The following is a 22,016-nucleotide window of genomic DNA, read 5'->3' on the forward strand; positions in this document are numbered from 1 at the left end:
GGCATAGTGGTTGGCTCAAGGATTTTGGATGCATGAGAAGTATTCCCTCTCGATACAAGGTTTAGGCTAGCAAGGTTATTTGAAACAAACACAAGGATGAACCGGTGCAGCAAAACTCACATAAAAGACATATTGTAAACATTATAAGACTCTACACCGTCTTCCTTGTTGTTCAAAACTCAATACTAGAAATTATCTAGACTTTAGAAAGACCAATTATGCAAACCAAATTTTAGCAAGCTCTATGTATTTCTTCATTAATGGGTGCAAAGTATATGATGCAAGAGCTTAAACATGAGCACAACAATTGCCAAGTATCACATTATCCAAGACATTTTACCAATTACTACATGTAGCATTTTCCAATTCCAACCATATAACAATTTAACGAAGAGGAAACTTCGCAATGAATATTATGAGCTAAGAACACATGTGTTCATACGAACCAGCGGAGCGTGTCTCTCTCCCACACAAGGATGAACTTATTCAGAGAACTAAGATAACAAAACAAAAACAAAAATAAAAGCACACAGACGCTCCAAGTAAAGTACATAAGATGTGACTGAATAAAAATATAGTTTCAAGAGAAGGAACCTGATACTTTGTCGATGAAGAAGGGGATGCCTTGGGCATCCCCAAGCTTAGATGCTTGAGTCTTCTTGAAATATGCAGGGATGAACCATGGGGGCATCCCCAAGCTTAGAGCTTTCACTCCTCTTGATCATAGTATATCATACTCCTCTCTTGACCCTTGAAAACTTCCTTCACACCAAACTTCAAGCAAACTCATTAGAGGGTTAGTGCATAATCAAAAATTCACATGTTCAGAGGTGACACAATCATTCTTAACACTTCTGGACATTGCACATAACTTCTGAAAGTTAATGGAACAAAGAAACTCATTCAACTTAACAAAAGCGGCAATACGAAATAAAAGGCAGAATCTGTCAAAAACAGAACAGTCCGTAAAGACGAATTTTAAAATGGCACCAGACTTGCTCAAATGGAAAAACTCAAAACTAATGAAAGTTGCGTACATATCTGAGGATCACGCACGTAAATTGGCAGATTTTTCTGAGTTTCCTACAGAGAAATAAGCCCAGATTCGTGACAGATAGAAATCTGTTTCTGCGCAGAAATCCAAATCTAGTATCAACCTTCGATTAGAGGCTTCACTTGGCACAACAAAACACAAAACTAAGATAAGGAGAGGTTGCTACAGTAGTAAACAACTTCCAAGACACAAATATAAAACAAAGTACTGTAGCAAAATAACACATGGGTTATCTCCCAAGAAGTTCTTTTCTTTATAGCCATTAAGATGGGCTCAGCAGTTTTAATGATGCACTCGCAAGAAATAGAAGTCGAAGCAAAAGAGAGCATCAAGAGGCAAATTCAAAACACATTTAAGTCTAACATGCTTCCTATGCATAGGAATCTTGTAAATAAACAAGTTCATGAAGAGCAAAGTAACAAGCATAGGAAGATAAAACAAGTGTAGCTTCAAAAATTTCAGCACATAGAGAGGCATTTTAGTAACATGAAAATTTCTACAACCATATTTTCCTCTCTCATAATAACTTTCAGTAGCATCATGAGCAAACTCAACAATATAACTATCACTTAAAGCATTCTTATCATGAGTCTCATGCATAAAATAATTACTACTCCCAACATAAGCATAGTCATTCTTATTAATTGTAGTGGGAGCAAATTCAACAAAGTAACTATCAAATATAGGAGGTATATTGTAATCATAATCAAATTTATCCTCCATAACAGGTGGTAACAAAAGACTACTATCATTATAATCATCATAAATGGGAGGCAAAGTATCATCAAAGTAAATTTTCTCCTCAATGCTTGGGGGACTAAAAATATCATGCTCATCAAAGCCAGCTTCCCCAAGCTTAGAATTTTCCATAGCATTAGCAACAATGGTGTTCAAAGCATTCATATTAATAACATTCCCATTAGCATGCATATAAAGTTCCATGGGTTTTTTAATTCTCTCTTCAAACACATCATGTCCTAATTCAAGATAAAGTTCATAAAGATCTCTCATATTTTTGTTGTTTTTCATTATGCCTAACTAGTGTAAACAAGAAACCAAATGTCGCAATTGCAGAGTCTAAAGGAAATAGCTTCGAGCACACACACAATGGTGCCAGAAAAGTACTGTTACCTGGAACCGAAGTATGAGTGCCTTTTACCTTTCCTCCCGCGGCAACGGCGCCAGAAAAGTGCTTGGCGCATAGTTGACGAGGGAGGAAAAGTGCTTAGTTGCCGGGCTTGCCAATGTGTGAGTGCCGTTTACCTTCCCTCCCCGGCAACGGCGCCAGAAAAGTGCTTGATATCTACGGGTGCTTCTATTCTTGTAGACAGTGTTGGGCCTCCAAGAGCAGAAGTTTGTAGAACAGCAGCAAGTTTCCCTTAAGTGGATTACCCAAGGTTTATCGAACTCAGGGAGGAAGAGGTCAAAGATATCCCTCTCATGCAACCCCTGCAACCACAAAGCAAGAAGTCTCTTGTGTCCCCAACACACCTAATAGGTGTACTAGTTCGGCGAAGAGATAGTGAAATACAAGTGGTATGAATGAATATGAGCAGTAGTACGACGCCAGAAAATAGCTTACTGGCATGCAGTTGATGGTAGTAATATTGCAGGAAGTAAACATGCAGTAGTAACGCAGCAGTAGTAACGCAAAGAAACAAGAATAAGCAGTGATAGCAGTATTTAGGAACAAGGCCTAGGGAATAGACTTTCACTAGTGGACACTCTCAACATTGATCACATAACAAAATAGATAAATGCATACTCTACACTCTCTTGTTGGATGATGAACACATTGCGTAGGATTACACGAACCCTCAATGCCGGAGTTAACAAGCTCCACAATTAATGTTCATATTTTAGTAACCTTATAGTGTAAGATAGATCAAAAGACTAAACCAAGTACTAACATAGCATGCACACTCGTCACCTTCATGCATATGTAGGAGGAATAGATCACATCAATATTATCATAGCAATAGTTAACTTCGCAATCTACAAGAGATCATGATCATAGCATAAACCAAGTACTAACACGGTGCACACACCGTCACCTTTACACACGTGCGGGAGGAATAAAACTACTTTAATAACATTGCTAGAGTAGCACATAGATAAATTGTGATACAAACTCATATGAATCTCAATCATGTAAGGCAGCTCATGAGATTATTGTATTGAAGTACATAGGAGAGATATGAACCACGTAGCTACCAGTACAGCCCCGAGCCTCGATGGAGAACTACTCCCTCTTCATGGGAGCAGCAGCGGTGATGAAGATGGCAGTGGAGATGGCAGCGGTGTCGATGGAGAAGCCTTCCGGGGGCACTTCCCCGTCCGGCAGGGTGCCGGAACGGAGACTCCTGTCCCCCGGATCTTGGCTTCGCGATGGCGGCGGCTCGGGAAGGTTTCGCGTACCGTGGCTTCCTCCGTAAGGGTTTTCGATGCAGGGGCTTTAAATAGGCGAAGAGGCGGCGCCGGAGGGTCGAAGGGGTGGCGACACCATAAGGCGGCGCGGCCAGGGCCTGGGCCGCGCCGGCCTATGGTCTGGGGGCCCAGTGCCCCCCCTCTGGTCCTTCCCGGGTGTTCTGGAAGCTTCGTGGAAAAATAGGAACCTGGGTCTTGATTTCGTCCAATTCCGAGAATATTTCCTTACTAGGATTTCTGAAACCAAAAACAGCAGAAAACAGGAACTGGCACTTCGGCATCTTGTTAATAGGTTAGTTCCAAAAAATGCATAAATATGACATATAATGTGTATAAAACATGTAGATATCATCAATAATGTGGCATGGAACATAAGAAATTATCGATACGTCGGAGACGTATCACCTATCTTTCAGGGTGAAAACCCAAGGTCTGACCTTAACTGGTTGTGTCTGGCAATGACCTTGTTGGAGACATTGTTTTGAGAGCGGGGACTATCTTCGGGTTGAAAAGCTAAAATCTTTGATCGGGCGACCACGACGGTGGTGCACTGTTCCCTTTCGGAGGCGTCGCTTTTGGACTGTATATCAGGTGTTGTCTTGGTGGTAGATGCATTGATGTTGCTAGGTCTGAGATACTGTAGCGGGACTTTTGTTTCTTAATTTTCTTTTCTCTTTTTTGACTGTGTGCATTCATAGTGCCATTAGGGTGTTGCGTTGTTGCAGAGGCTATGTGTAAGTGGTATCTTCTTATATTAATATATTCCATTTATCGAAAAAGTTAACCTACACTTAGTATCTGAAAGTTGCATAGTACACTAGTAGAAACAAGGGCTTTTATCCTGTCCTCGAAAGTGCTTTTGCACCGGATTTAGCACGAACCGGTGCTAAAGGGGTCATTAGCACCGGTTCGTGCGGTATGCACGTCCAGGGGGCATTAGCACCGGTTCGTGCGGGACCTTTTGCACCGGTTCGTAACACGAACCGGTGCAAAAGGTTTTTCTGCTCCCCACGCACCTCCACCCCCCCCCCCCGTGGATCGCCTTTTTTAACATTGTAAAATAGAAAAGAAAATGATAGATTATTCAAAAAATAAAATATTTTGAGATTCATGTATGTTATGCAACCTACTATTAGGGAAAATTAACAAATTTGAATATTCACATTTATTGCAAAAAATGTTTGAAAAATGGTAAAACCGCATTAACTTTTCCATACGACGTCGAAAAAAACGTATAATATATCAAAATCATCGTGGGAAAAAATTACATCCGAATTCACTCGGGTTTACCCGGTTAGCTAATTTTTAGATTTTGAAAATTCCAAATGAAAATATGAAAGCAGGAAGATTTTAGTTTTTTTCCAGAAATTTAAGATTTTATATTTTTTTATTTTTTAAAATTAAAATTAATAATTGCATCTAAATAAATATTGCTATTACTTTTAGCAAATTATAAGATTTTCAAATTTTTAGGTTTTAGGTTTGGCAAAAAAAATTAAAAATTGAAAAATTGAAAATAATTAAAAATAATACAAATTATAAAGTTAATGTTTATTTATTTATTCAAGATTATTATTACAACATTACTTTGGTTTATTAAAATAATTATTTGAAATTCGAATAATAAAGAAATATGACATCGATCGACATGTTAATAGGATTGATATGATATTACTATCATATACATGCGCGCGAAGCACTTGGATGCGGGATGGAAAGGAACTTGGAAGTTAAGCGTGCTAGTGCTAGAGTAGTGGGAGGATGGGTGACCGAGCAGGAAGTTTGAACACGAGTAAGTAATTGGACTAGAGATAAGGGTAGTTAGAGACTAAACTTGTGAAATAACTAAAATATTAGAAATTCCGAAAAAATAAAAAAAGGGAGTAGAAAATAATTCGAAAAAAGTGTTTTTCTGCCGCGGCAGCGTTTTCGGACGTTTTTCTGCCGCGGCAGACCCTTTAGCACCGGTTCGTATTACGAACCGGTGCTAAAGGTCCTCCCGCTCGGACGCCCGGGAGCCGCCACGTGGTGCACCCTTTAGCACCGGTTCGTAACTGAACCGGTGCAAAAGGGGGGGCCTTTTGCACCGGATTGTTTGCACCGGTTGGGCATCCGGTGCATATAGCCCTTACCAACCGGTGCAAAAGGCCCGTTTTCCACTAGTGGTATTTAGTGTTACAAGAAAGATTTTGGACCGGAGACGAATGTTATTAAGAAAATAGACATTGCGCGGAAATAAAATTACTCTTACCCTATTCTGAAGCCCACATATAATCACTTGAAATACTCACATAATTACTCTAGCGCTCCTTTAGCCCAAAGAACAACTGGATCGGTAACCATTTGGAGGCAGTATTTTGACCGAGAAAAAATTACATAATGTATTTGCATTTTGAGTCAGTTCCATTGGAATTTTTGCGGCTCATATTTAAAGCTCTTGCACTGAACATGATTAGCACATATTACAAACGCAACTATAAGTACCACAACAGCAGATCTATAGACAAATAAATGATTAGCTCTGAGCTTCACACTAAGAACTTAATTATCAGGACTCCAGCAGAAGATTGGTAGTAACACATCAGGATCAGCACACCGAAAAAAGATTAACATCCCCTACTACAGATGTCTTAAATCTCAAATTGTATGGAAAACAATCTTATGTCTGATCTATATTGTTAATCCTACATTTTTCTTAAATAAATATCACACACCAAATCTCCAGGTCATGATGTTGAATGCATATACTCCTTAAAGAAAAATCTTTTGCATCGATGAGCTGTATTTAACAACCACACACTGAATTGCACATATGAATTGTATGGAGAAGAAATTGGAAGGCTAGGGTAGATTCTAGCCGGTCACAAGAGTTCAAGTGCGGTGGCGCTGAGCCGCTGACCACCATGACCGGAACTTGGGAGGTGGGCAAGAATTCAATGCATATGAGCTAGACTTGGGCAGCTCATGCAAATTTTTTTAGATGAAAAGGGAGCAAAAAAAGCTGGTTCCTTTGCCACCATGAAACCAGAGCTTATAGTTATGTGCTACTTGAAGGCAAAACAAGTTTGACTCACAGCCAAAAAAATTTAGTGAACAAAAAGTATAACATGCATGCTACTAAGAATGAATCGGTCCTACGCAATGCTCGGATAAGACCGAAAATTCTTGATGACCGAAATAGCAAATGATGCAGATTGATGCTCACCTACCAGAGAGTAAATTGTACAAGTGGGTATAGTTGATGTTATGTTGAGCATTTGAGTTACGAACAACACATAGTACAGACATGTTACAAAAAGGAAGTGTGCTCGCATGCACTAGAGTATTAAAAACCAACTAGAGGGGGCAGAGGTCAAGAAGTGAGCCTATATAAACAGGCAGGGTTTCCTCTCTTCCACCCACACTACTAAAATCTATATTATCCCAAGTAATCTACCTTCTTATATATGCCATAGAGTAAAAATAGGAAAAGTGATAAGTGCATGCACATGGAAGGCGCTCGTTTATCACACGCCCTTAGATTGAGAGGCCTCCGGAAAACCTTCGAAACGACCTTCACTGCTGAAACTACGTAATGATACTCGATCTCGAGCACAGCGCGGGTGCCTTCGTGGTGCTTCAACCTCAAATGAAAAGCCTATCATCATCCTAGGAACCCAGGTCTTCCTCGGAGGACGACCAATTTCCAGTTTCCTGATCTCGACAACCGCAAGAAAAAGTTCTGATTGTAATGACCCTATGTAATGCCATCGTACTCACCGTCAACCGACGCTAACCTAGTGCAGAATGGAGAATGATGTATCCATTCCCATGCTCATTCTCCGCAAAGAAGCTTTTGTTGGGTTAGTGCAACCATTAGAGTGGTACTGCATGAAAGGAAAAGTTCGTTGGCTGCAAGTCGGCCTTAATATTAGCTTGATATTTTGATGTAATTTTGTCCCTAATCTGATGACTATGGTTTGGGTGATGTTCATGTGGGACCTCCCAGCGCCAATCTTGTGGCTGACTTGATTAACGTGCTGAGTGACAGGTGGACAATTAAGTTATCATATTGATCGGTCCGCCAGCTCAGAGAAGAAATGCCGGAGGAAACACACAATGTTGCAGACTGCAGATGAAAAAGGTCATATAAGTCATCATCCTAGCTACCGATCGAAATGCTCGCCTTCTAGTCCACTGGGCAATGTTACGTTATTGTTGAACATTTGAGTTACAAACAGTACATGTCTATGACTACATTGTACTGCAAGTTAAAAAATCTGAGCCTACTTTGTGAACACACTCTGTCCTAGACGCTAGAGTAACAAAAATCAACAAACTGCATCAAGTAATTATTCTTTTCAGAGGGACAAGATTCTTATTACTAGGTACGTCATGGACTCATGTCTGTCTCGTTTGAGCAATTCTTTGATCACCCGCTTAAAATTTTATACTGATATCCCGCTTTAATCCTCCATGGGGCATGATCAGATGATGTTCTGAGTACCTCTGGCGAGACATTGTTTAGGCCGGCACCCCGACGACATTGGCTGGCGGCTAGTGGCAGGAGAGCCCTCCATCACCGCCCCTTGGAGGCTGGCACGGCGGCGAGGCCGCCGCAGGTGCCCAGCTGGTTCGTCGGCAGCGCTGAGCCACGTCACCTAGCTGGCCGGGACTGATGTCCAGCAGCTATGCCTATTCGTCCACTCGTCCGTCCACGCCGATCGCGTCCCGGATCTGACGGAGGATAGACAATGATTTAGGGAGGTTGCGCCAGTGCGCGCGCCGACGCGGCCTGGGCCATGTGGCACGCGCTTGGGTACGGCGCCGACGAACAGATGGTGGTGACGTTCACTCGCGACGGCCGAGCAACGGCTGCCAAGGTGGCAAACCTGGCCTCTTCATGCTTTCCAGCGGCAACATCAGCCGCGGATGTGGCTAGAGCTAACACTATGGCTTCCTGCCTCTGTGGCCAGCTTTTCCTGCCATTGTCCCTGTATTTGGGTTGATAGGTGCATGGCTGCAGCCAGCGTACAAGCACACAAGAAGGGTTATATTTATAGTGACACTTTACGTGTTCTTTAAGAGGTCAAAATTTTGGTGCAAAAAAGAATGTTAGACTCCTGCGATCCAGACTGGCGAAGTGGCAATCTATTAACCCTCCTTCCCAACATAGATGGAACACAACCCCATACATGGCTGGATTGTGGGCAATGCAAGCCAATCCCAGCTTTGGTAAAGTAGCATGCAAATGGAGATGATGACTCGATGATGTTTCAGTCACTAGGACAGAGGCAAATTGTGCCCAGAATGGCCCACGATGCTAATGACCAGATCGAACAAGGTAAAAATAGAGAGCATCAAAGATTCCATGATCTTTGTATGTGTCCTCTCTTGGCATTCTCCAAAAGTCCGTGCATGCTGGAAAAAACTTAGGGTAAGGAAAAACAGCTTGCAGAATGAATATGATGTGCCTTAATCAGCTCGATGACTATGATGTGATTTCAGCTCTAATCCGATGACTTGGTTCGTGATCTTGCTGCGTGGTCTCAGTTCTAATCTGCTTTTTTTTTTGAACAAACAGAGGGGTCAAAGAGACCCGGTGGAGCTTTCATTTCAGATACACGTGGCTGATACAATTTGCAGAGAGGCCCTTTACATCACTCGCACTAAGAACCTGTAATTTGAAGATAAGGCCTCTCATTTTTACTAAAACCACCCTAGGACTAAAGATAAAAAAGCAATCAGGTCCTAAGGCTTCTCCGCCACACATCGCCGGCGACCTCCAAGCGTCTCCGCCGAGATCAGAGAGCAGCTCGCTCGATGGCTCGGCTCCGGCGACCAGACCTGTCCACCGGCCACATCCAGGATCCCGGGGACGTACCACTTGGTACCCTGGAGGCGTCGAGCACCGGCAGAAGGACGAGATGGCCTCCTTTCTGGAGGTTGCAGATGGGCCGCAACTACAGCCAATGATCACAGCGACAGCCGTCGATGTGTGTTGCGTGCAGGAAGTAGCTCCGAAGCAGCAAGAACCTCCTCGCCACCAACCTTGAAGAACTCGGCTACCTCCTCCGCCACCATGACGACGAGAGGCACAACAGAGTTGAGGAAGATCATGACGGAGAAATTCTCGGCGGCGCTTATTGAAGAAGATCTCACCAGATCTGCAGCTCCCACCATGCCTCCACCTTGGAGGGTCGTCGGAATGCCTCACCGGAGAGCACCCGATGCCCCGCCAGGACACCAGAGTGACTGTCTTCAGAGAAGAGAAACCAGGGGGAGAAGGAGCAAAGAGAGGCGAAGCTACTCCTTGCCATGGATCCGGCCTGGAGAAATCAGCAAAGGAGCTAATCTCCACCTCGCGCCCACCAAGAATGGCAAGAGGAGGAAGAAGACCTGCTCCAGATCTGACCTCAAATTTGTTCGCCGAGGAGGAAACTAAGACTAATAAACCTACAGCTACTAGGAGCCAGACCCCTCTCCCACCCAGCGCCGGCCACCATGGCCGCCGGCGGCGAGGGGGAGAGAGGCCGACGATGATTTCACAGGCAGGGGTCAAGGACGAGAGGCTCCACAAGGGTATTTCTCCACAGGGGTACTGTAGCAGGCTGAGAGGGAAAAAGGGGGAAAGTTAGTGCTAATCTGCTGGCTAGCTTGATTAACCCGTTGAGTGAGCGGTCAACGAATTAAGTTCTGATTAATTGCTCCATCTCCGACGGAAGGAAACATACAGTGGTACAGCCTGATGCTTACATCAGGGTGTACGAGGACAAACGTTACGTTATTGCTCAGCATTTGGAGTTACAAACAGAACATTGTTTTTGTTTGTTTGAGAGTAGCTTATCACATGTACCACGCGATAGATTTACAAACAGTACATAGTACAACTACATATTACAAAATCAGAACCTACCATGTATTTTTCTGAAATGGGGTATCCCCAGCCTCTGCATCAATTGTACACCAGAGAACCTACCGTGATCACAGAGAAATAAAAGCCAACTACTGTAGCAGATAGAGCAGGCGAGCATATATAACCAGGCAGGGTACGTATCCTCTCTTCCATCTAACCATAGAATCCGTATTTACGCAAGTAATGTTTCCGACCTTCTTACTATCTAATGTGCTGGAATATTATAGAGTAAAGACAGGGAAGGAAGAAAGAAGGAAAAGCCCATGGAAGGTGCTCATATGTCATACCCTTGGGTGGCCGTATGCATCATTGTGAGGCTGAGGCAACCCATTTCGAAAAAAATGTCATACCCTTGGATTTGGAGTGGGAGGTCTCTGGAAAATCTTAGAAACCGACACATTAAAATTCGGCGCCCTATACATCGCTGCGATCGCGCTGTAAACGCTTGCCGCGCGCTGCGCTTATTTTTCCTCCGTCGGACGCTCTATTTTGCAGTGCGTGCTCGGACGCTAAAAATGTTCCTTCGTCGGACGCTCCATTATGCAGCGCGCAACACGGTGCAAACAACTTTTTGATCATATTTTGCTACGGAATAGATCAAACAAAACACGAAAAATTAACTGGAAATACGAAATATATTTCAAACTTCGATGCTACAACGCCATTTATTTCGAAACTACCCTAAACTACTCGGAGTCCCGGTCGAAATCCGACGAGCGAGTGGTGTCTGACACCGGAGTGGATGTCCGCTCGAAGGAGGAGGAGGAGGAGGAGGAGGAGAAGAGGACGATCATCGACGGGCCGGCGCCGTTTTTCTTCTCCTCCGTCTTCCTCGCGGCCTTCTCTGCCCTCTCCTTCTTCCTCGCCGCCGCCTTCTTCTTCTTCGCCGCCGCCGCCTTCTCCTCCTTCTTCTTCGCGTAGAAGGCCTCCATCGCGGCGACATCCTCCGGGAACTGCCGCGCCCACTTGAGGCGGAGGCGCTCGTCGCGCTCCGCGATGACGAGCCGCAGCTCGAGCTCGCGCTGGCGCTGCTGCTGCTCGCGCGTGACGGCCGGAGGCGGCGGCGCGAGCGCTTCCACCTGCTCACGCGTCCACACGTCGTGGAAGTTCATGGTGCGGCGGGAGCGGTCAAAGCGCCAGGCGACCGCGTCATAGGCGCGCGCCGCCTCGTGCGCCGTCTCGAACATGCTCGTCGTCGCTGCGGATCTCGGCGTAGAACTTGCCGCTCGGCCGCCGCGGACGCCGCGGTAGCCGGAGGTCGAGCGACTGCGGTGCGACATCTCGTCATGGGAGGCGGCGGCGCCGAGCGGCGTGGGAGGCGGAGCGGCGGTGCGGAGCGAAGTGGGAGGCGGAGCGAGGCGGGGGCGATGGAACGACACGCGGGCAAAGTGAAACTTCCAGACGGTTGGCGCGCGCGTGGCGTCGCGACAACTTTGACGCGCAGGATGGCGCAAAAGCGCGCGCGGGACAAAACTTTTAGTGCGCGCGGCGTTTTCGCGCGCCCGCTGGAGGTTCGTGCGGGCTCCCGCGTGCGCCAAATCGGTAGTTTATTTCGCGCGCGCGTATTTTGCTGCGCCTGTTGGAGATGCTCTTACTGGTATGCATCTAGTAATGTGCGGCATTGTCATCTCAAGTAGATTGCTATGCACTGCGCCAAACAGTGAATAAATCAGTGTCATTGCCGCCACTTAGTACGAAATATACATATTATTTATTATGACAAGAAATATTTCGGATGACGACTGAAATGATTAAGAATGGACACTGTGTGGAAACAAAATTGCACTAACACTCATCCGAATCTCCACAATCAGTTAAATACACGCATAATCTTTCGAACACATCTTTGACTTTTGCTTCAGCTAAAGCGTTCCCCCACCTCCAAACTTTGGCACATGGAAGGCCAGGATCTACCGATACGCCTTTGTTATAAGCCCTAGGGCTAACTTATCCATTCAACTTTGGTGTGACAATTCAAGGACCAGACAGAAAATGTTGTAGGGCAAATGAAAAATACCGATCCTCACCTAGGTACCAGAGTAAGTTGCACAAGTGGGGAAAGGCTATGTTAATGTGAACATTTCAGTTATGAACAACCCATAGTACAACTACATATTACAAAAATCAGCATATACTTTGTGATCATACGTTATACACTCTCCGTCCCACCAAAAGTGTCTGAACTTTGTTAAAATTTAGATGTATCTAGCATTCCTGGTGGAACGAGAGGAGTAATAGAGTAATAAAAACCAACTAGCAGGCGGTGGATATGGAGCGGCGAGGTTATATAACTAAGCAGGGTATCCTCTCTTCCAACTTACCGCAGTAGTGCATGTATTCTCCCAAGTAAATGTGCCTTCTTAGTCTTATAAAGAGTAAAGATAGGAAAAGCGATAAATGAACACGCATGGAAAACGCATGTATATCATACTCTTGGATTGAGAGGCCTCTGGAAAATCTTCAAAAAGCTACTGATGGACAAACTAAATACTAGTATGTCTTTTCTAAAACTCGAACATGCCAACAGTCCTGCAGAAGTCACTAGAGTTGATCCCAGGTCAAGCAGTAGAGAGAAAAAAGGTATCCTGGTTTCTGAAATATCCTACAACTACAAGTAATAGGCGCTATGTATACATTCTAGCCAGCTACAAGCACCGCAGCGCTCGACGGGAAGAAAAACAGAGGAAGCACCAACCTTTCCAAATCCGCTACCCAACCACTCGGAGGACGGATTCACACCGACATATACTACTAGTAGTACTACAAATCAGCTCATCAGATCCTGTTCAAAATTCCAAAGAGAATTGAAAGAGAACATCCAACTCCCCTTTCTCCCAATGAAATCAAGGATAACACTGTGATGCTCAAGCTCAACGTCAAGCACCTCTCCTCCCAGCAACGTCGAGCTTCTTCTGACGATGACCAGTTCCCACTGGCGCTCGCGTAGCCTCCTGGTCTCGTCGCTCGCCAATGCTACATGATGCCACCGTGCTCATTAGTAACTGACGCTGCCCAGTGTAGAATCGACAATTAAGTGTTCTTTGACATGCCAATTTCTGTGCAGGGAAGTTTTTGTTGGTTGGTGTGGAGAAGATCTTACATAGGTACTACATGAAGAAACTCGTAAGCTGCAAGTCTGCTTAAATTAGCTCGCCACATTGATGTGATTTTGCTCTAATCTGCTGACTCTTGTTTGAGTGACCTTGATGTGTCAGACTACTTATAGTAGGAGTAATTATACTACAAGTGTCTAACCCAGCAAATTTGCTTATGTGTCAGTAAGTTAATAAGAGGAGATGAGGATAGAATAACATAGCTATAGTTACTGTAACATCACACTTCTCAAAATATAATGAGAATCTACAAGCTAATTAATAAAGACATTTATGATACTACTTTAATGTTACCAACCGCTATGAAACTAGTAGCATAGAGTAGTAACATGTGCATGCAGAAACTCAATTCGGCTCCTGGGTGCGTATGATCCCTCTACCATAAAAACATATTTTCAAGTGTTAAAAGAATTTAACAAAAAAAATGTACATCTCCATATTATATGTGTGTTCGTCAATTTTCACGAAAAAATGATATCTTTTAGTCTAAGTGAAAAGGAGAAAATTTATCTTGCACAAGTTTTTGTTTTGGCACCAAATTTTGTCTATTTTACACACGCTACACGACAAGTTGATTTTTCATGAAACGACTTTGTGAGTGTACGTGCGGAATTTTTGTTTTAAATTTCTTTACATTTCAAAATATGTCTAACATGCATTTCAAAATAAAGGGAGCATACGTTCCCATGTGCCAAAACATCACTCCCGCATGTGTATGTTCTATATTACTTCTCACTATGACTAGTCTCATCACAGCTCAGCGCTTATCTGGTCACTGACTTTATTAATGTGCTAAGAGCATCTCCAGTCGCGTCCCCCAAAGCGTCCCCCAAACCGCACCGGATTGAGCGTTTGGGGGACGTGTTTTGTTCGTGCCGCGTTTGGGGGACGTCGCTCCCCAACCGCGTCCCCCAAACGCCGCCCCCAAACATTTAAAATAATTTTTCTTGGCATTTTTATTTCAATTTCCACAAACTAATACATAATTGGGAACGTGGTTTACACGAAGACATAGTTTGAAACATGGTTTTCCACAAACTAATACATAGTTTGAACCATGGTGGGCACAAATATAAAATATTGCAAAAAAACTAAACCTAACTAGGCCGTGCATCGAAGGTTTCCTGTGTTCGCTGCTAAGAAACAACACTCGAGGGCACACCCAGTCACCTAAACTGGAAAATCCAGCGGGAGGATGGTGCCCTTGTTGGTTCTACCGATGAGGCGAACAGGTAGAAACCTCCGTGCACGTATTCGCTGCGAAGAAACAACACTCAGTCGTCCTCCTCGTCGGTGTTGTCGTCGTGGGAGTCCCTGTCGACGTGGTAGTCCCGGCGGCAGCGCCTCTCATCGAAGACCTTGACGCTCATGTCCCTGTTGCCGAAGTAGGAGAACACGAGGAAGAAGCCGGCTTCGAGGCTGTGGTGGCGCGCGAACTTCTCCCAGCCGATGTTGAGGTAGATCTGGCCGCGCGCGTCGTAGATCGCGTCGACGATCCACCGGCAGTAGCCGCACGAATGCTCCCGCAGATGCATCTTGCGCGGGCGTACGCCGCCGACGTACTCGGCGAAGGAGTCCGGCAGCCTGCGGATGCCGCGCGGGTCGCCCTTGAGGACGTGGACGAACTCCAAACGGGACGTCCGGCTCCACGTCCATCTCCGACGATGAAGACGACGGCGTGGGAGGCGACGGCGGCGTTCGGCTATGCCGCGGCCACGACCACAACCACGACCACGGCCGCGGCCGCGAGGTCGGCCTCCGCCTCTACCAGACATAGCGTCGAGTCTTGTTGAGAGATGGTGGCGGCTAGGGTTTGGGAGAGAGACGCTAGGGTTTGTGTGTGAGAGGGACGATGAGAGGCGCCCTTTTATAGGCCGGAGGGGGCGGATGAGCGGTGGCGCTCATTAACGCCGGCATGCGAGCTAGGCGCGACGGGACGCGTCGGCTGCGCCCTCTGCGGGAAGCTGCACCGTCGCTGCGCGCCAGTAACTTCCGTCGCGAGGTAGGCGGCGGTTAGGTTAAAATTAATTGTGCCGGCGACGGGTCGGCTCCGCCACTCCCCGCCTCGCTTTTCGTTGTGTCCGGCGTCCCCGGAGCGTCCCCTGTGGGACGGGGACGGGCTCGGGGCGCCGGACACCGTATAGGGGCGCGCCGGACAAAAAAGGGCTTTGGGGGACGCGGCTGAAACGCATTTTTGGTCCGGCGCGTCCCAAATCCCTTTGGGGGACGCGACTGGAGATGCTCTAAGTGACCGGTCAAAGAATTAGGTTGCCTAGTTGCCTGATCGATCGCCTCAGCTCAGGCAGCAGAAAGAATGGAGATGCTCTAAGTGACCGGTCAAAGAATTAGGTTGCCTAGTTGCCTGATCGATCGCCTCAGCTCAGGCAGAAAAGGCTGGGTTGCAAACTGCAGAAGAAATGCTCACACAGCACATCGACATAAGCGCCCATGCGATTTCGTTTCAGATTTAAATAAAGATCTACCATCAACTGAAGTGCATTCAGACCTAAAACGCCACAACGCGCAGAACACTGATGCTTACAAATAATGTAAGAGGTACACTGGTGTCTGATAAAGCATTGGGCAAATGTTATTGTTATTGCTGAGGATTTGAGTTACAGACATTACGTTGTACCACATGTTGCAAACATCTAACCTACCGTGTGATCACACGCTGTCCTAATGTACCAAAAATCAACTACTGCAACAATCAGCTATCTTTTCAGTAGGATAAGATTTTCATCACTAATAGTACTACATATCCCTATCGCTGGAGAAATTCTTTGATCACCTGTTTAGAATTATATACAGACGTCCTGTTTTCATCCCTCATGGTCATGGAGAACAATCAAAGGTTGTACCTGAGTACCTCTGGCACTCTTGGAGAAGACGATGCTTAGACCAGCACCCAGGCGATGACCTTGGCTGGTGGTTGGTGGCAGGAGAACCCACCATCAAATGCCAAAGCCTTTTCATCTAGCATGTGAGGAGAGTAGTTAGTGAATCTCAGTTCCAAACAAAGATGACCAATGGTGCTAGCGTGCTACTGAGTGAGATGCTGATATATAAGTTTGGAGTAATGAACAAAATAAACCACCTGGATTTAACTTTAATACTAAGGAAGTAACTCACGAATTACAAAGTTCTTACAACTATTACATTTTAACAATGTTCTACTATGGAAGAAATAGAACTCATCACAAGGAAGTTCAACTATAAAGATGTAGTGTGTCTTCAGAATGGCCTAACTAATATCGATGTACAGGTGGGCAAAAGGTTATGCTGCGCTGAACATTTGAGAGTACAAACAGTACATAGTACAACATGTTACAAAAATCAGAACCTATTTTGTGCTCACACGTGGTACTAAAGTAATAAAAGACACTGAAAGGTAGAGCACAACGAGGCTATATAAACAGGCACGGTATCACACCCTAGTATATATATTCACCCAAGTAAATGTATTCTTATGTGTTGAACCATAAACGTAGGAATAGAGAAATGAATGCACTTGGGAGGTGTGCTTGTGTATCACACCCTTGGATTGAGAGGCCTCCAGAAAATCTTTGAAACCAAGACCGGCTAAATGTGTTTTTTCTAAAACTCATGCATGCTACGTTTCGGCCCGTTGAAGCTGATTATAGGTCAGATACTGTGGAAAGAAACAAGATATTCCTACATTACAAACAGTGAATGCTCGAAAGGCTATCACCTGAGCACAAATGGTCTCAGAATCCCAGCCACGCAGCTTCGTGCCTGAGTTATCATATGCACCATTCTTCTTGTCCCCTAAAGTATGTCATCATATATTGGTTTCCCCACTGCTCATTCCGTTCTCGCGATAGCATTTACTGCTATGCCAGTTCGATAGCTGACGTGCGAGTCCACAAAACACATGATAATTATTCACATTGTCATGTCAAGCAGGCTGCTATGCACTGCATGAAGCTGTGCTGATACTCATTAATAAGTGTCATTACATACACTTAGCATCTTTTACTATCCCAACAAAGATTCTGGACTAAACACTGAAGTGATTAAGAGTGGAGATTGGGTAAAAATAGAATTACTCTTGCACTCAACCAAAACCCCATAATCATTTCAATACTCATACTTATTCTAACACTCCTTTAGTTTATCCCAAAGAATAATGGGATCAATAACCATTTGCACGCAGTTTCTTGATTGATAAAAAATAACAGATTGGATTTGGATAGTGTCAGTTCCATTGGAATTTTGGCAGTTATCAGATGCAAGAGCAGATCTGTTGTAAAAAATAAATGATCAGCTTACACTAAGAACACAACTATCAGCACTCCAGCAGCAGATTGGCAGTAACGCATCAAGAACAGCAAACACCAAAATAAAGATTAACATCCCTATCCAGGTATCTTATATTCAATTTGTATGGAGAACCATTTTAAATCTGATCTATACTGGTAATCCTACATTTTTCTTGAAAATTCCTTACACGAAATTTCCAAATAATGATGTTGAGTTGTTGACATCCAACCGGTTCTCATGCTCTTCATCGTGACCATCAAGATCATGCCGGAACTGCAGCTGCTCAAGGGCCACGTCAGATGCTACATGATACCACCATGCTCGTGATGATCTTGCATAGGTACTACTTGAGGAAAAGTTTGTAGGCTGCTTGTCTGCCTTCGTTAGCTTATGATTTTGATGTGATTTCAGCTCTAATCCGACAACTATGGTTGGTCTCAGTGCTAAACTTGACTGACTTGATTAACCTGCTGAGTGGCCTGGCCAGTCAACGAATTAACTTGTCTGATTGATCGCTCCAGCTCAGACAGAAAACGCTGCAGGAAAAGTACAATGTTGCACACTAGAGAAGAAATGCCCAGATAGCTCCTCATAATGGCCCCCGAAGTCTGCTCTGTTTCAGATCTGAATATTATATTGAGACCCAAAACACCACAATGGATGCTTACAGCAATGTAAACAGTACACTGGCGTCAACTGCTGAGCATTTGAGTTAAAGACAGTACATTGTACTACATGTGCAAAAATCTAAACCTAGTGTGTGATAACACGCTGCCCTAAAGTAACAAAAACTGACTACTGCAACAATCAACTATTCTTCCTCAGTGGGACTAGATTCTCAGCACTAAGTATGTCATGCCTGTTTTGCTTGAGCAATTCTTTGATTACACATTTAAAGTTATGTACAGATCCCCTCCTTTCATCCTTCACCAGGCATGATCAGATGGTGTTCCCAAGTACCTTTGGCGATAAGTTGTTTAGGGCAGACACCCGCAACATTTGGCTGCTAGCACGTGAGGATGCTTGAGCAGTTAGCTAATTTCAATTCCAAACAAAGACAACCAAGGGTGCTAGTGTGCTACAGAGTGATGGTGATGTATGAGCTTAGAAAAATGAACCCAAAAAACCTGGAATTAACATTAACACCTAGAAAGTAACTCATAAATTACGAAGTTCTACGTTTATTACTAGTTCGACTATTTTCTACCGAGCAGAACATAGAACAGCTTATCACCTCATTTCTCAATAATCTTGTAGTAAAAACTGCTTATTGTTCCCGGTATTTCGGACTACAGCAATGAATAGCCCTTTTGTTATCTACTCTTGCAATAGTGACTGCTGATTTTAGCTCCGCAGAGCAGCACGAAGTGCTTAAAAGTTCTCTTCGCTATTTATGACCAGAAAATTATACAAGAAGAGATGGCTGTAGCACGCCACTAATTTGGCACTGATGGTATTAGTGAAAATATCATATTTCTCACTCTAGAATAAATTGATCTGGATATCAGCTAGCAACTGACACCAGACGAATACATTTCTCACTCTAGACTAAATTGATCTGGACACCAGCTAGCGATGGACACCAGATGAATAGAGATACTCCTAGACATGTAAAGATAATGCTAATTAGAAGTTTAGAACTCACTGGCTTTTATGGTGCCGACGAAGCACGTCATGGAAGACCTTTTTGGATTATCTTCCACCAAATCTGAAACAATATTGACCATTGTTTAATTTTCCAAACTCACAGACTGCTAGAGTGCTACAGCCATAGGAGGAAAGCAACGAGAAGCAGTTAAACTCACTAGAGCATGACTGTCCGCCTATATAGCACCTCGTCATCACTATCATCGTTATCATCATCTGACACTAACTGGCTGCCGGGCATCTGAAGCTTCCCGCCCATTGTGAATGAAGGTCCTGGTGCATCCCCTTCAATAAAATCCCCTCGCATCCTTTCCTCAAACCTCTGATCGCTGCAGTTGAGAAACCAATCCAGGCTACATCTAATCCCCTTGCTTGCAACTCTCATGTACCTAGGCTTGATCCTGGACTCCAAGCTGTATGTAAAGTACTCTGGGAATTCCAGGAGTTCGCTTATCGGGCGCTTCAACTCACTCTTGAAGAAGTAAAAACTGTTCTTCATGAGCTCGTTCCGCAGCAAAAGAATCTGCGGGCACCGGACCAGCATCCGCCCAACATCCTCATCGGTAATCCCCCGTCCACGGAGGAACTCCACGGGCTTCAGTATCACATTCTGATGCAAGCTCACCAGCTGCGGCAGCTTCTCGACAGCTCGGGCAAACCCATCAGGGTCGATTTTGAGCTTCAAGTTGAAGAAGTACTGCTGCGCCGCAAGCTTCACTTTCAGAGGCAAGCCGAGAATAGATGGGTAGTGCGCGATCACAAGCGGCAGCACCTCCTTCCGGATGCCGAAGCTGAGTAATGCCTCGACGTTTGGTTTGACGGTCTCCTCGAGATCGTAGCCAAGAATGTACGGCCGCTTCTCGATGATCCTCGCGAGGATACGTATAGGCAGCCCGAGAGACGTGATGTAGTCGCACAAGGGCTTGATGGTGGTGCCGACACGCATGCTGAGGAAGAACGGGTAGTGCGTTACCATGGGACCGATGTCCCGCGGCGCGACCCCGACGATGCCGACGAGGTAGGCGACGGAGGTGCTGATGGTGCCGTCGGGCTTGAGGCCGAGGACGTCGGGGTAGCGCTCGAGGACGCGGGGGATGTCCTCGCGGTCGACGTCGAGGCCGCGGAGCGCCTTGACGATGGGGGCGAGGTCGACGGCGACGGAGGCGTGCAGGCAGGCCGGGTAGGCGCGCACGAAGGCGGCGAGGCGCGCGCGCGTGACGCCCAGCTTCTCGAGGTAGGAGAGGACCGGGATGATGTTCTTGCGGAGGGAGCAGGCGAGGAGGAACGGGTAGGCGGAGAGGTCGTCGGTGGAGAGGCCGAGGCGGAGGAGGAAGTCGAGGCGCTCCTGCAGCACGTCGAGCGAGGAGGGCAGCTCCACGGCCTCCAGCTCGCCCGCCGGGTCGGAGACGCCGGCGGAGCGGAGGAAGTCGAGCGCCAGCACGCGGGACACGAGCCGCTCCTTGCGGCCCTGGATTACTCCCCACGTCACCGACGGCATCTGGTACTCCGGCGGCGCGGCCGCCGACGACTTGGAGGAGAGCGGCGCGAGGAGGAGGAGGCGCACGGGCAGGGTCCCATCGGCAGCCGCCGCGGACGAAGCTGCTGGGCCGAGTCTGCGGAGGGCCGCTCGGGCAAGGGGGAGCATGGCTGCGGCGGCGCGCCGGGAGCGGCGGCGGGCAGTGCAGAGGCTGGGGAGAGAGTGGCGGTGGGGTTTGTGGTATCGTCGTGCGGCGTTTTCTTGGGCCGAGCCGGAATACGTTTGTACTTCTTTTGTTCAAACGTGATTGCCATCTCATTTACCTGTGGGCTGATCCCGCACCGCTCTTTCAAGGCCTCCTATATTGGGCCTTGGTTCCCGGACCATATATGGACCAGATTTCTTGAATTACATGGCCAGCCCTAAGGAAACGAGATACATTCCCCTAAAAAACTAGCTACATGGCTTCTTAAAAAAGGGCTTCCGATTTTGCGAGAAAAAAAAAGGGAAAGGCTTCGCACCGCAGAAATACGACTCTAGAGCTCGAGCTACCTTTTTTGAGAAAATGAAATATATTAATATCGCAAAGTTACAAATTACATCCAATCTCTATAACAACACATTGGCTACGGATACATACATCAAGAGAAAAGAATTACAGGAAAAAAATCCCACTACAGTGATTTATTTTTTGTAAAAGCAGACCAAACACACCAAGACAGAGCCTGAAATTCATCTTCTCCAAACGCAACGTTTTTAAGAAGGGAATAGTGCAAAGCATCATCATCGTCCTCATTATAGATCGTAGGTATTCATCGCTCATAAAATAATGCCTTAAACAAGTCAATTGCTATACGCAACCAATTAAGTCCAGACCTTAAATTTTCATCCTACAAGTTTAGACTCTGGATTTCTCATATGTTGTCCCCCCCATTTTCCGATGCCGCTGCTCGAAGTCAACGATCACCAAGCCAAAACCTCATCATTACCACAACTCGAACCACCATTATTGATTCTCAGATCTCAGTTTTCATGTCATTCTCCATGGCTGATTTCACCATGGGACTTTCCCACGATGGCAACAAATTTCAAAAATTTGCGTCGCTCCCTCTGAAATCA

At 45.6% G+C, this 22,016-nt stretch overlaps 1 protein-coding gene across 1 annotated transcript; it reads right to left on the reverse strand.

Moving 5' to 3' along the window:
- Nucleotides 1–19,577: 19,577 nt before the first annotated feature.
- LOC124688624 (transcription termination factor MTERF4, chloroplastic-like) lies at nucleotides 19,578–21,077 on the reverse strand. The gene has a single exon (XM_047222278.1). The coding sequence runs from the start codon at nucleotides 21,063–21,065 to the stop codon at nucleotides 19,578–19,580; it is 1,488 nt and encodes a 495-aa protein (XP_047078234.1). The 5' UTR covers nucleotides 21,066–21,077.
- Nucleotides 21,078–22,016: the final 939 nt, after the last annotated feature.

This window comes from Lolium rigidum, chromosome 2 (genome assembly GCF_022539505.1).
Source record: "Lolium rigidum isolate FL_2022 chromosome 2, APGP_CSIRO_Lrig_0.1, whole genome shotgun sequence".
NCBI classification, from domain to species: Eukaryota; Viridiplantae; Streptophyta; class Magnoliopsida; order Poales; family Poaceae; genus Lolium; species Lolium rigidum.